Source organism: Cynoglossus semilaevis, chromosome 6 (assembly GCF_000523025.1).
Source record: "Cynoglossus semilaevis isolate Cse_v1.0 chromosome 6, Cse_v1.0, whole genome shotgun sequence".
Taxonomy (NCBI): Eukaryota; Metazoa; Chordata; class Actinopteri; order Pleuronectiformes; family Cynoglossidae; genus Cynoglossus; species Cynoglossus semilaevis.
In genome coordinates, this window is record NC_024312.1 from 2295879 (window position 1) to 2311377 (window position 15499).

The window sequence follows — 15499 nt, forward strand, 5'->3', positions numbered from 1 at the left end:
TGGGTTTAACAACGTCAGTATCTAATACTGGATCGTGTACTACTGTTGTTGTACTGCAGTATGTTGGAAATGGTATGTCATGTTACTCTGTGACGTTACGTCACATTAGCTCATGTGACGTTACGTCACGTTAGGTTAGGTTACAAAAAGCGTTGCATTGGGTTACGTTATGTTTAGCGACACAACACGTTTATATACATACAGTCATCAACCTCGTCCAATGAGAAGCAGTGAAGTTAAAGGAAACTGTTTACTTTTAACTCCGTAATGTAAACATTACATTACAATGCGTTACGTAACATAACATCAGCCGACCGATAATTATCGGCCCGATATTAGCATAAGAATTTTTGGGGAAAAACGGCTGAAGATTCATATGAATAGGATAATAATAATCAATAATAATCAATAAGGCCTGATCAGACCGCGAACATGACCTTTACTTTGTTGTGATGTCATCACTTGGAGCCAAATGAAACTGAAGCTCATATTCTGTCCCAGTGAAACAGCTGAGATCTCCATGACAACAGAGGAGACATTATTCTACTGAGGGGCCGTCACTCAGCACTGAAGCTCATAAGGGAGTGTGTGTTTGTGTGTGTTTGTGTGTGTGTGGGTTTTTAGTGTCAGTGTCAGATACATAACAGGTCACTTTAGACCCAGGGAATCGAACTCCTGTAGCACAGCCTCAGGATAGAGACACAGTTACAGTCAGTTCTTTTTGTATTTCCTGACAATCGTTGCTGCTCCTGTAGCGATCGTTAACATCTTACTTTAATTATTAGTTTGTGTTGAATTCCACCTCAAACGTACCTTATTTTGTTTAATCCATTATTAGAGCGTGACACTCTGGTGTTAGCTCTGAATATTTTTTAAAATGTATTTTCTCTTAAGGTAAGAAAATATTGAACCTAAAATTAATTTGATTTTCTGCACCGTTCCAGCAGCAGTGCTGTGCCCCGCAGTGGGCCACGTCCCCCACTTTGAGAACCAATGAACATGTGCATTTAAATCCCCCTGCCCCCTACAAGACAGGGTTTTTACACAAACTAATTCCTGAATTCTCTTCCATTAAAGTGAACCAGTCTGCAGTATTAAAATAAAAGTTTGTGAATTTCCCCGATCTAAAAGTCATGTTTATCCTTCACCTTCACTCTAAGGCTCTGACTACTGGTATGAGCAGTGACCTCAGTGACCTCAGTGACCTACCTCCTCCAGCTGACAGGCCTTGATGATGGAAGTGTAGCGGAACTCGTCATAGGTCAGCCCAAACAGGATGTTGTCACGGATGGTTCCGGGCATTATCCACGCAGTCTGTGGTGAGAACGAGATCCGGCCGCTGTGTCTGATCTTCCCCTCCGACGGCACCAACTCTCCCAGGATCATCATGAGTAAGGAGCTCTAGAAGGAGAGGGAAACGTTGGTTCATCTTCTTTAACGTTCCCTCCGCTGCAGCCGATGTCGGCAGAGACGATTCTTTGACCTTTTACCTTTCCTGAGCCGGTGGATCCAGCCACTGCCAACATCTTGCCCTTCTCCAAATAAAGGCTGATGTTTTTGAGGACGGGCGTGACGTAAAGGTTGGTGAAGAAGAGCCCGGCGTCACCGTTTGGATGTCCGTTTGCTTTGCTCTCCTGCTTGATCTTCTCAAACAGCTCACCGATGCCCTGCAGCGGGAAAATACAACAGAAACCGGCAGTGAAAAAACTTAACTGTCATCAATGATCAACACATGTATTTTGTTACCACTGTGTGGTATATATTTACTATCAACTGGTATATTAAGGATTGATGTTATATAATATAAACCAATGTCATTGGGCCCTGGGGGCCGTGGGGGCCCTGGGCCTATTCACACACAAAACAGCTAGGATCGCCACTGGAATAAAATACAATATGTTTGAAAGTGAGTCCAACTCGTGACACGTCTCTCCACTTCTTTTTCCATCATTTAACATTTGTCCTGACAGCTCCAACAGAGAGTCTCCCCAGGAGCACGAACCTCCCACAGCCTCCACAGAGGCCTGAGTCCAGCTCGTCTGTCACTGTCTCTGTAAAGGCCGACGTCGACACATGTCACTGGTAGATTCCCTGGCCCAGTGTTTGACCCCCTGACGTGGTACGGGTCGCCCTCCCCGTGATGCTGGGACCGGCCGTGGTCTGTCTGTTTGATTCTCATTCTAATGAGCTGACGTACGCACCGTCGGCAGTAAAGAAAGTCAACACCCCCCCTCCCTCCCCCCATTCATTTACCAATGACACATTCCAGGAAGAGGAGAAAGCAGGAGGAGAATCGAGGAATTAGTTTGTGAACACAGCTCTGGATGTCAAAGCAGGGATTTGGTGTTCCCAGGAAGGTTTGCTGAGAACACGGGGGCAATTAATTATGCAAAGTGATAGAAAAAAGTCACACACACACACACACACACACAGCTGGGTGGTTGTTTTCTCACGGTACTGGGTGGTCAATGAATTACACCTGTTGGAGTAGGTTTACAGCCTATAGATAAGATAACGCCACCTACTGTGAGTGACAGTAGGTGACGTGTTCAACCTGTGGTGCAGAGTGGAATTACTAGTGGAATTCATTCTTTATTTTTGCTCTGACCTGTTGAAGAATGAACTCGTACAAACAAAGAAAACCAACATGTTTGGTCCGAGTTTCCCTGATTTTATCTGCACAAATAAATTACATTTAAACAAAGAGGCAGAATTTTCCAGATTTGTTAAATTTGTTCAAAAAATACAGACGCATTTAACTGCGTCAGACGTCGACTTCCAGGTCGTTTTCAGAATTCATGATGGTAATTATTAATAAACATTCATATTTCTCAGCTCAATTACACAGACTTAGAGATTACTAAAAGCTGTGTCAATATTTCTGAGCTCTGAGAGGAGAAGCTGCAGCCTGATGGTGGGGAGAAACTAAAAACTTTGTTTCATTCATGTCTGAAGACTGAACATTGTTCAAGTGATTTTTATAAAATAGAGGGTTTTAAACATTAAATACCAACAATACATTAAAGAAAGGAAGAAGTTCAATCGTCCCTCATGTTGAAGCACCAGTGAAAATGATACAAAACAACATTATAATAATAATTTTTATATTATTATTATCATTATGATCCTGCTGTACCTCATCCCAGGACGCAGAAACGTTGACCAGCTCCACGTCGGTGGTGGTGAGGTTGTATTCCAGCTCTCTGTATTCCTCCTTCATTAAGAACTCCTGTGAAGAGTAAAAACAGGAACAGAAACATCAACCTGAACGCTTTCCCACTGAAACATACAGCAAACCCAAGGAGGGAGATTTTATCTTAAATCCCAGTAAATGTGTCTGTTATCAGTGACCTCTTCTCTCTGGACCTACCTCTATCTTCTTGACCAGCGCCAGCGTGTCGTACCACATCTGGATGGAGCCGGGCAGCTGCCGCGTCAGCGTCATTCTCAGGACCATGCAGTAGGAGGCAGTGGTGAAGATTCGTCTCAGGATGATGCCTTTACTGAGAGCGTGGGGCACGACGGCCGACACGATGACCAGGATGGCAGAGAAGAAGTAGGAGGCGCTGTAGAAGTAACGCAGCGATCCGATCTTCCTCGTCAGCGTCATCTCATCCCTGAGAAAAGAGTGAAAAGACAAAAAAAAATACAGTTGTATAAGACGTATAAGACGCACCAGTGTCTTCTAGTGGTACAGTTGTATTTTCAGGAATATAAGACGCACCAGTGTCTTCTAGTGGCTGTCAGTGTAAAAATAATGAACATATGAAATTATATATTTTAATATATAAGTCGCACCTGAGTAAACCCAGGCTTAGAGTGGAAAAAAATGAATTATTTCTATCTATTTATACATGTGGTCGGTCCTTGACATCAGAATATATTTTCGCCCAATTATGATCAACCCAGGCTTATAGTGGAAAAAAAGAATTATTTCTATCTATTTATACACATGTGGTCGGTCCTTGACATCACAGAATATATTTTCGCCCAATTATGATCCTGCTGTTATCATCACTTTCCTGTGAAATCTGAACGTTCCCGTTTTATCTCTGATACTACTTGAATATTTCGACACCACTGCATCAAAACTGTTTCTTGGATTTTAACCTTCCGTGCCAACTGCGCCGCACTGACCTTGTTCTAACATCTCTCTCTGAATTTTGGCACCAGGCTGAATGAATTCCTGCAGGCGTCGGCTGAGTGGGTGTTTTTCCCGCTCGTCTTATTATGGTATGTATATTTATCTGTCATAAATCCTCAGACTGATGCTGGTGTTTTGGGAGCGCGTGGTTGGAGAAACGGTTTGATCTCCAGTCTATCTGTATGAAACGACATGTTCTGCCTGTGCGTCTGTGGGTTGGCCTTACAGTAGGTGTGAATGTGAGTGTGAATCGTTGTCTTTCTGACCCGGACAATGACTTCAGGAGTACAAGGTAATGAGTGGAGTCTTACTGCCTGATGTTTTTGATGATGGTCTCCATCACCTCCTCCCAGCCGTACGCCTTCACAGAGTGGATGTTCTCCACAATCTCAGACGTCAGAGCCAGACGGCGACTGATCATCCCGGCTCGCTTCACCCTAGTCAAAGGAGAGGGGATTAAATAAATTAAATTAAATTAATGAATGATAAAGTGTGGCTCCTCCTCACCTGTGAGGCTCCATCTTCTGTGAGAGCCAGGCCTGGATGATGCCCAGCAGAGTCAGAGCCGCCAGGGCACAGAAGCCGTTCACCTCGATCAGCTCCCATATCAGGCCCACGCACAGTATACACTGTAGGGGAGTGATCCACACAAAGTGGGCCAGACCCAGACTCTGGAACAGAAACGTTAGTATTAGTTCATATTAGTCAAAAAAAGATGAATTTAATAACCATGTATATAATAATATCATTGTATTTGACAGGTAAAAACCACCCAGTGCTTTGTTTTTGACAGGTAAAAACCACCCAGTGCTTTAAAGAGTTAAAATCATATATTAAATATGAGCCAAAATAAGCTAAAAACGAGAGGAGACAAAAAAGACAAATATACAGGACCACGTACGGATTAAGGACGGCTCGATACCATACTCAGGATTTTGGTCAAAAGTTCAGGATCGAACATAAAAAAAAAAAACAACCTTCTGGGTCTGCTCTGTTACTGAAACCAAAACTTCACTTTACACCGTGTCAACAACAGAGACACCGTCGCTGCTGTATAAACAAGGATTCTAACCATGAAAACAGATGTTTAACTGTGATTAATCAATGACAGCCCTAGAAAAAAAGCAGTCACTTGTCAGATCACACACTGTGACGACACTTCTATCAAACATCAACTCGACGTCTTTCATCGGGAAAAGACCACAAACAGTCAGACAACCAGGCGATACGTCCAAGCCTGGAGATAATTGTCTCAGAGCAGGTGGCAGTGCGTTCCTACATTCATCGGCTCGGTGAGATTCAACACACACACACACACACACACACACACGTGCCCTCCCCCTACCCCACCCCCCCACTCTAATGAGTGATGAAGCCCATATTTAGTGCCCCACTCTGGCAGGTGGACCACACTGCAGCCAACCTCAAACCTAAACCTGTTCCGTCCTGCACGGTTGGTTCTTATTCCACCTGGTGTCCCACTTTAGGGCCACGAGCCCTACGTTCCTCACCTCGTCCAGCTTGTTCAGGTGGGCTGACATCAGACTGACCAGTTGACCCGTGCTGATTTTATCCAAGACGCGGCTGGATAACTTCAGGGTCTGAAAAGTTCAAAGGTCAAAGGTCAGGAGGTCAGACGAAGCACAAAAGTGAGACCAGTGAATCGGCAGAGGATCGGCAGGAGCCACATGTGACCAAACTTCTGACACCAGCCTGTGGGAGTCTTTGCAGCAGGATGACAAAACGACAGGCGTGATCCCTGAGCTGAGGAGCTGCGACGTCAACATCTGGATCTTTTTTAATGAGGTCCATAAACTCTGTTCCTTTATTACAGTAGAAGTGATTTTGTTTTTAGACTTTTTGTAACTTTTTCTGTTCAAAGAGGAGGAACAAAAACAAACTGACTGATAAACATTTGTTGCATTTCTTTTCCAGTTTGATCTTCCAGCTGAAACACCAGCTTCATCTTTGTTGTGTTGCATTTTTTTTTTCCAGTTTGATTTTGCAGCTGAAACACCAGCTTCATCTTTGTTGCTAGTTGTTAACATCAAAGCCAAGTGTTGTGTCAGTGTTTCACTGTCACTGGTCACATGGTCACACAGCACGTGTTGTTCTAAGTTGTGTTTAAAGGGTTTTTTTCTCAGTATCTGTTTTAGAATGAACCAATGACAACAGAGTTCTTTTAACAATGTATTCATTTAGACCAGTGGGGTCTAAAGGTGGGGGGCGGGGGCCACCCACAGGGGCTGCAGGGAGTACACGGAAAAAGTTCAGCTGTGACGGTGTGGACGTGGGGGGGGCAGTGTTTGGATGGTGTTTACACACTGGTTTTTTTTTTTTACCTTCTTGTAAATGAGACTGAAGAGGGCGATGCGGATCTGCATACCCAGGTGGTGCAGGCCGAAGATGGCAGGCTGTAGCAGCAGGAAGCGAGCAGTGAAGAGGAGACACAGACCAAGAGCCAGGAAATATCCCTGGCTTCGCTCCGGGGCGTGGAAGGGGTCGAACGAAGCGATGATGCGACCCAAAAGCTGGGGCTGCACCGCCTTGGAGGCCTCCTGTAGAGGAGCAGAGAGCGGAAAAAATCATTTCAATTGATTAATGCATTTCAAGATGAACACGTCCATATTTAAGGTTTTCTCCAGCAGGTGTCCTCTCAGGACAATACAGTGAAAAGAAAATAATAAAAATGTCATTAAATATTGAAATGAAAAGTCAACTAAAGGCAGACACGACATTTTAAACATCTGTCGTTGTCACCTCCGCACCTACAGCTACTGCAACGAACACAACTACTGTTGTTGCCGGAGTAACCATGGCACTACAGTGTGACATGTCTGTGATATTTGTGCCTCACGCAACCATCAATCTGTGGAGCCGCTCTACACACACACACACACGAGCCTTCGGAGAACTGAACACCACATGTTTGTTCCTGGGCAGTGTGAATGTCTAACTTTGAATGTTCTGATCTGACTTTTACATCAAATCAACTTCTGCCACTTCTAATTTCCTCCCTGTTAAATGACCAGACTCACCCCCAGGTACAGGAGGACACCGAAGAAGGCAAACGGGGCAAAGAAGCAGCGGGCCAGTGCCCTCAGCAGCCGGGGCTTCTTCTTGGCTGACACCACCTCCCTGTCCCATTCTCTGCAGGGAGGACAGAGTTACAACACAGTTACAGAGTGGAGCAAAACAAAACCTGTACCCTGCACCGACGGCCAATGGCCAGCAGAGTTGGGCTGCGGCCCGTCTTTTTGTCCAGTCCTACGTCTTTGCCAACTTTACTAAGGTCTTCCTACGACTGCGGCCGAGGACTCAGAGCCAGACAATGTGTTGCTATGGTTATTTATTTTAGCCAAGACCAGGGGGTCTGCAACCTGTGGTTCGCGAGACACACGTGGCTCCTTCACCCACTGCAGTGATGATGATATTAGTGAATGGACCTAAAGCTCACACCTACTGTCACTGTCTTCTTTGACAGGGGCCAGTTTTTAATTTTATTATTATTATTATCAGTGCAGCTGAACTTTGTTACACTGTGAAAATTTGCAACATGTGTTTTTTTTCTGCATTTTAACAGTTAAAACCACAAGAAACAACTGAAAACATTCTGTAAAATGACTACAGTATTTTTCATTTTGAAATTAAATGTGTGGCTGATTTTTATTTAGTCTTGAAACAATAAAAATGGACAGAAGAGGCGAAAAGGAAATAAAGAAATAAAGAAATAAAATTTAAAGGATTGCAATGATTTTTTTCATAATAGTTAATACACAAATAAAGTCACTTAAAGGCTTATAAAAAGAATATATATATATTTGTGTATAATAAGAATAATTCAGTACTGAGGTTTGGGAAGTAAATTTGTGGGGAATTAATAAAAACACAAATACATTTTTATGCAAAAAGCTGCACCTTTGACCTTCAATTAAGACAAGTCTGCAGATAAAAGGACTGAATCCGTCTGATCCTTGTATCTTAGGTCCTTGTGGTTGAATATAAACAGTGAATTATAAGGTGTTAACTTCAGAGTTCTACCACGTCATCCTGTAAACTTAATTAAGCCAGTAAATCAAACTGATTGTATTGAACTGAAACAGGAGTGCGATGAAGAAGCTTACAGTAAACAGCGTTTTAATGCAAGGTAAAGTTCACATTCCCAGAAGTCCCTCACTGCCCCCCCCCCGAACCCCCGATCAGATTAACAGGAGTGAAATCACCCGTCGCTGCACATTCATTCATCACCCAGTGGGCGCTGGGCACTTTAAAGACTTTGACTTTTAAACACCTATCTACACCAGTGGGCGGCGCTCACGGTGACGCAGAGATCGAGGAGGAAAGGTCAGAGCAGGACACGGTTCTGTTGGAGGTTCTATAGGTGAAAAGAATACCAGAAAAATCCTGTCCTTTAAAGAAGGAACATGAAGGAAGGACAAAATAAGAGAAAATGTTGGGAATTATTGATAAAATAATTAACTTAACTTAATTAGTTTACATGTTAACTATTTTTACATGTTATCTATTTCCTTCTGAAATGAACATTTTTGATGTTGATACTAAAAATGCAGATAAGAGGGAAGGAGAAACTTTAGGACAGTAAAATTATTAGTTATAATAACAGAGAGGAAAGGTGAGAGGACAAGTCAAACTGCACACTGAGACAAAACAGATAAAAACAAAAAAAAAAAAAAGAGAGAGACAAAAGTCAAGGGTTAACCCCTGTCCATCATATGTTGTCTGGTTATTTGTTTGGAACACACAGGTTTGGTTGTGTGAAGAGCCAGCCCATATTTTAACTTGACTTCAAGACAGTGATGGCCAACAGTCTGCTACTGTAAACAAATATTTAAAGGGCACTTATGAAACACAGCAGCGCCGCACCAGCATCTCCGTGTTAGCACTACACCACAAATACCTTTGTATTTCTGGAACACAATCGTTCGCATTTATTATATTTATTACGGTATGATTCAACCCAGAGGTTGAACAACAAACATTAAAAAAAAAACTGTGAATGTTCTGTCTAAAATCTCACTCCACTCTTTTATAAAACTTTAGTTATTTTAGGCATTTGACTGTGTCAAAAGTCAAGGGTTTGATTCCTATTTTTCCTCGTTGTGTTCCACTGCCACACCCTGGAAATGAGGCAATGAGGTCGGGAATATTACTCACAACTACTTGGACACACTGTACTTTCTAAAGCACCGCCTGCAAAGTGCAATTCACAGATAAGATTTACTGCAAAAAAATAAAAAATAAAAAAACCTAGTGCAAGAAACACCTTCAGATAAATCAACAATATCAGGCTGAGGACGAGGAACACCGACCTTTCCAGTCTCTCAGAGAGGTTGTCTGCCAGATCAAAGGAAGGAGCCTTGTACACGTCTGACAGATCCAACTTCTTCCTGAAGCCCTTCCTCAGCAGCGGTGATGTCCACCTGAACAACAACAACAACAACAACAACAACAACAACGACGACGACGACAACAACAACAACAACAACAACAACATTAGACAGGACATCTACAGACACATGGACTCTTCAGAATGTTCCTATACAGAAACTTAATAGAGCAGCTCGTTATATTTATATATTTATATTATATTTAAGTAAATATGTATTGTTTATTAAGTTTATTATCAAATATCAAAGGAAAAGGATTTTAATGTCATGAGACAGAGAGAGTTTTTTTCAGTAAACCTAAGAAAATAAAGTAAGTTTAATAAATGTTATGATGCTCTATTTTGTTAAATTATTGTATGTATTTTTTCACTGCAACACAACTTTGTGACTCAGTCAGAATTCGTGTTGACTGTGGGCTGAAGAGCTGCATGTGGCGCAGGTGCAACAGGTTACAAACCTCCGGGTCACACTGAGCACTTGGTACATGAGGCCGCTAGCCAAACGGCTATACCACCGCCAGGAGTAAACTGAAATCTGAAGACATTTATCTCAAGCTGAGTGAAAAGTTACCACCAAACTCTGTTTTTGTTTAATTCTGGTGACAACTCTCGTGTAACTCATCGTCACGGCTACGGTATTTAAGCCAAGATAGCATTGTTTTAGCATTAAAAGGGCCCAATATTATTGACTACAAAATGCGTGCTTGTTGCTCGGTTGGAGTTTCGCGCCGTCCGTGTCCGTGTCCGTACATTAGCTTGATGTCACAACAAAACCGGTAGTGTCGTCACCAGTACATTTGTGGGTGAAGAACTTACCAGAAGAAAAACTTAGAGAGGAAGTTAGCATCTTCCACCGGTGACTTCTGCATCCTAATAGCGCCGCCAGTGTCCTGTCTCTGCACCTGAGTCGTGTCCGCGCTCCGCGCTCACATTTGCGCGTCTCCGCTCCCACATACACCAGACGCTGCTCTGGGTTCTCTGTCCTTCTGGTCCTGTTTCCACTTTGTTGGTCCGTGTAGATGAAAAAAAAGATGTCAGGGTTGAAGTATCTGGACCTGTGTCCTCCCCGGGTGTCTCTGAGTCTGAGTCTCACCGGTCGGTCGCCCCCCTCTAGTCTCTTCTGACTCTTCTTCTCCTGGTCCTCCCTCCCGCGGTGTGACAGTGAGAGGACAGTCCATCCTTTATGAGCTCGCCAAAAACCTGCACAGTCCCACGTCATTTCCACACATGACGAGCACACGTCGCATGTTGTGGCAACAACAAGTCGAGGAGCAAAAAAAACCCCAGATGATCCAAACAAGGCGAACCTCGGAGCCAGGACCCAAGCCTTCGTGGAGACCCGTTAGGAGTTCATCTGAACCTTCACCAACAGCGGATGAAGCCTGGTCACTTACGAACTGTATGAACAAAACTCGTGTTGTATGAATATTTATAAACGAAACTTTATAAAAGATAGTTTTCCTCTGTGGACTTCACGATCTGAACACTAGTGCTGCGACGGCAGGTTAACGTGTGATAACCTCGCAGCATTTTTATCATTTATTATTGTTGACAATCATTTAGATGTAAAAAATGTAAAAAAAAAACAAAACATTTTTATAAAGGACGAGATTTTAGAAAGTGAGGACTATAACTATTGACACTTTTAACATGATTTAAATCAAACAATTCCATAATCGACTACTAAGTCGGTGTTATTCCAAGTGAGATGATTGTCTCCCGTAGGGGGCGACAAAGCACGTTAGTGGAGGTGCAAACCTAAACTGGTTTTGGACTTCAGGTTTCTGTAATTATTTACACTGAAGAATGCAATGGAAATTTTTGCTAATTTTAAGTTCATCTTAAAAGTGAAAAAACAAACAATAAAATGATGGTAATATCCATCTGTGTTCATAAATGTGGGGCTTTGAGGAAGGGGCGTTTGCATTTTTTTCTTCCTTGCAGACTTTGAACCCCCCAAGACAAAACAATTATAAATCACTTTTCACAAAATCATAACCAGGCAGCAAGAGATAGCAGACATCGCCACCTGGTGGGGTGTCAAGTTAATGCACCACAAGAGTGGACACTGTAACAAAGCAAATTTCTTTTCAATACTAAATTAGTCAATGTTAAAATTTACTTTTATAATAACAAAAAACTGAAATCAGAGTTAGAAAACAAAACATTAAAACATCACCGCGTTTCAAAGTGACTGACATACTTTTCATAGATATGATTTTTTTACCTAACTTTAAAAGCAAAAGAACCAAATCTACCACATTGTCCAATTCTGATACGCATTTAAAAATAAAATAGAACATTTAAAAGCCATAGCTGCTTATGTGTTACTAATTTAATTACATTCACAGTTAAAGAAAACACAAAGAAAAACATCTAAATCTCATCTTTACTTGACATGGAAATGTATAAATGCCACTCCACACTGCAGATGATGCCAAATCAGTTGAATATCACCCATCACCCACACACTCGCTGGTATCTCACTCACCTCAGCGGCATCACTCACCACTCACAAATGCAATCAGCACCAGTTGCGGTTCGCCTAAGTGGAGATGAAACTTTGTTATCAGCTGCAGGTTATGTTCAGTTTCAGTCGAGGGAGGATCAAAACCTCCAGACATTCCAAGAGGGAACATAGCAAAAAATGTGAAGTTCTACAGTACTAACTGAGCAGCTCAACGCACACAAATTATCTTATCACTGTCAACGCTTAAGCAGCCGTCACTGTGTGTCATGAGAGAGCCAAGTGTGGTAAATGTGGATACAAAAATACGACTCTTCCACTGGGCACTAACATGAGTATCTACATTCTTTTTCATTGATGCAGATCCTGCGTGTGGTCATATGAAAGTAATAGACAGGCGTAAAATGAAGTAAATACAGAGCAAGACGGCTTTGTTAATGTAACACAATGGGTTTAGTCTGGTGACTCGGGTTTAGTCTTATTATTGTTCTGTATTGTTCATTTAAATAAATTACATCAGGAATAAAATCCTACATTAACACTGCTGAGACAGTGTTAGTTAGTTATCTAAAAATGTGATTGTGATATATTAGTTTTTAGTTGAACTGAACAACCCACTGTTGTCACACAGCTGCATGTCTCTTGTCATGTATCTTGTTTTACTTCTACTCAAAGCAGAAACAAACCCTAACTTTCCATTCTATAAACATTCATCTGAAATGTATTAAAATACAGCTAACCTTAGGGCAGTGATACGTGTGAAGGTCAAGGGAATGAGTAGTGATAGCAGCTGCACGGAGGCTGTGATGAAGTCATGAAAGTGGAAGGGTGCAGTACCGATTTTAAACAGTAGTGGTCGTAGTTTAAGAGTCTCTCCGTGATGCTCACGGTAAAATGCTGTCTCAAAAGGGAATGCAACAATTTCGCATTGTGTTTTATCTCTGGCATAGACAGAAATTACTATGTAACTAATGTAATTATGCATTTGACATTTATGTTTCATTTTATGTACTGCACACTCTTCCAAATATATGTCAACTTTTATTATGTATTTATCTGGTGGTATGAAGATGGTAGAAGAGTCTCTGCTATTGTATGTCCCAGAACGAATTATTATTATTACATTGTTCGGGAAGTCTGTACGAAACAAGCAGCTCTTCGTATTAATAAGGTCCATTAAAGTAGCTCTCAGTTTCAGGAAGGTTGGTGACCCTTGTTCTAGGGATTCATATTTAGCATTAATCTAGCATTTAAATGTAAATTACCTGTCAAACTCGCATAGTATAAATGACCTGAGTACAACACGATTGATGTATGTTTAGTGTTTTGAAAAAAAAAGGGACAAAGCCGAAAGAAAAAGAAGAAAAGAAGATGTATGTTTAGTGTTTTATACAACCATATTAAATATCTCAAACGGAGAAAATCAAAAACTATTGGGGAGTTTCGTCTGAAACGCCCTCGCTCTCCTCGGGCTGTTGTCTGCCGCCCTCGCCCATTGTAGCTGAACTGTCCGTGGCCAACATGGACGGCTTAATAGAGTACGCTTTTCCCGCCGGAGAAGAGAGCGACGACAGCGACGAGGAGTGGGATGTCGGGCGCAATTTAGAGAAACCTCTCCCGCCTACCGCGGTAAAACGTGAATTAATCTGTTTTTATATGAAGCCCTGCCAACTAATCCGTGCTAGCGTGTGAGCTATCAAAATTGCTAACGCGGTGTGTCTAATTTCGCCAACGACCGTTAGTTTACCGTTAGATCATTAGTTAAATTTGATCACTTTGCTTCTCACTTTATCAATTCTGTATATACATCTACGGGCAAGTTCATTTTTATTTAAATTGAATGAAAAAAAATAAAAATAATTATTGCCAGTTAAGTACTTACATTTAAAAATGGCCACTACATGTATGTGGACTCAAACACAGGTGTTTTTTGTTACAGTTATCACGAGCAGCGTTCATTAGTTAATGTGGTAAATGTGGACGGGTTTATACAGGTCAGGTTCTAGTCTGGTTTCAAGTTTTAAATCGTTAAAGTGTGAGTCGAGTCCTGAGATGTCCGCATTAACACATTCCTGTCTAAAGGCCCGAGTGTAAATACAGTGGCACGTTCTAATTGATTAGTTATGAGTAAAGTTCAAAGTTATTGACATGGGATTGTAGTTCCATATCCTTTTTGGTATCTCCTCCCGAAAAAATAAAAGAAAATGGGGGGAAATAGTGAACATATACACAAACTTTTTAAACATTTCTGGATCACTGCATTGACAATTCAATCTATTTTTACAGAATCTCATCAGCCATGTAGAAGATAATGTGTTTATGTTGAAAAAGGCCATCAGTAAGGGAGACATCAAAACAGTTGAAAAGTTGTTGGACAACGGTGAGTACTGTCGAAATACGTTTTTTTTTTTTTAAAGCCAAATTCAAATATTTAATGTCTATAAAAGCAATATTTTTGTTCATTTTGAATACATTGGTTTTTGCCCTCTTTTTTATGCAAAGGCATGGATGTGGAGACCAGGCTTGGTTTTGGTTGGAGTCTACTTATGTGTGCTGTCAACATGGCAAACTATGACCTGGCCAAACTCCTACTGGAGAGGGGAGCCAGTGCTAACTTCAGCAAAGGTCAGATTTTTTGGATTGCTTTATTTGAGTCTTGTGGGAAAACTTGATACTTCAAAAAAAATGACACAGCTCCTCTGACCTCTCACTGATCTTTTACCTACTGCAAAAAAGATAGTCTGATTAGGCAACATCATCACGTTGCTGTCTTCCAAATAGATATGAAACAGCCATACTTAATCCTACTAAAGGTCCCTGTTGCGTTGGTGCCGAGCTATTCTCCCCCGTGGCACCTTTTTCCAATTTCCTCACCTGCTACAGCCAAATACTGGGAAACCAATTGGGCCTCTGTACCAATACGGTTCATCTGATATTACTTAATGCTGATGACGCCAAAGAGGAAACTGTGCAGAAACATGCCGCTTATCCCTTGAGTTGTTTTTATTTTAAGCACACTGCACTCTCATCACAAAGCAAGAAAAAATTAAAGGCATCTGTTGGGAAAAGGTCAGGTTAGGTAAAACAAACACGGGGAAGGAACTCCCTTTGGTTGACAAGTCCCCTGGAAACGTGACACACATCAGCGAAAGGTAGGATGTAGGTCAGTTTTGTTTCCAATCTGTACACAAGGAAATTATGGTGTTAGGGAAGTTTACTCCTCACTTTTTATCTTTTCAGACAGATACCTGTAAAGATAAAAAGTGAGAAGTAAACTTCCCTAACACCATAATGTGTTTTCTGGAATCTGCCTAATTATTCTGGAAAAAAGCAAATGAATTGATGTATTATGTAATGAGTCTAATTGTCCTAAAAGATGTAGAAATTATAAACTGCATAATGTGCACAGTCACACAAAATTTTGAGTTTAAGAAGTGAACAAAAAAGAGTGGATTTAAATACATATGTCAGAAAAACCTTC

The 15499-nt window shown here is 41.5% G+C and overlaps 2 protein-coding genes across 9 annotated transcripts in view; one reads left to right on the forward strand and one right to left on the reverse strand.

Annotated features, from left to right (window-relative positions):
* Positions 1-10902, reverse strand: part of cftr (CF transmembrane conductance regulator) — a 24265-nt gene extending 13363 nt beyond the window's left edge. The window contains exons 1-11 of the mRNA XM_008311174.3: positions 10368-10902; positions 9475-9585; positions 7183-7294; positions 6487-6702; positions 5656-5745; positions 4652-4815; positions 4456-4581; positions 3371-3617; positions 3137-3229; positions 1491-1667; positions 1210-1401 (exon numbers count right to left, since the gene is read on the reverse strand). Coding sequence (XP_008309396.1) covers positions 1210-1401; positions 1491-1667; positions 3137-3229; positions 3371-3617; positions 4456-4581; positions 4652-4815; positions 5656-5745; positions 6487-6702; positions 7183-7294; positions 9475-9585; positions 10368-10420 — 1581 coding nt within the window. The 5' untranslated portion in view covers positions 10421-10902. The remainder of the gene's footprint in view (positions 1-1209; positions 1402-1490; positions 1668-3136; positions 3230-3370; positions 3618-4455; positions 4582-4651; positions 4816-5655; positions 5746-6486; positions 6703-7182; positions 7295-9474; positions 9586-10367) is intronic.
* A 1929-nt stretch (positions 10903-12831) lies between these two features.
* Positions 12832-15499, forward strand: part of asz1 (ankyrin repeat, SAM and basic leucine zipper domain containing 1) — a 14650-nt gene continuing 11982 nt past the window's right edge. For 4 of the 8 annotated variants that reach the window (XR_521599.3, XM_008311175.3, XM_008311177.3 and 1 more), the window contains exons 1-3: positions 13074-13220; positions 14305-14398; positions 14521-14643. Coding sequence is in view for 7 of the 8 variants with exons in the window: in XM_008311175.3 (XP_008309397.2) it covers positions 13083-13220; positions 14305-14398; positions 14521-14643 (355 nt within the window). In the remaining variant the exon portion in view is untranslated. Of the gene's footprint in view, positions 12992-13073; positions 13221-13252; positions 13648-13703; positions 13834-13997; positions 14054-14304; positions 14399-14520; positions 14644-15499 lie in introns of those variants that run through there. The other 4 variants (XM_017033360.2, XM_008311176.3, XM_017033362.2 and 1 more) reach the window with 4 other exon arrangements.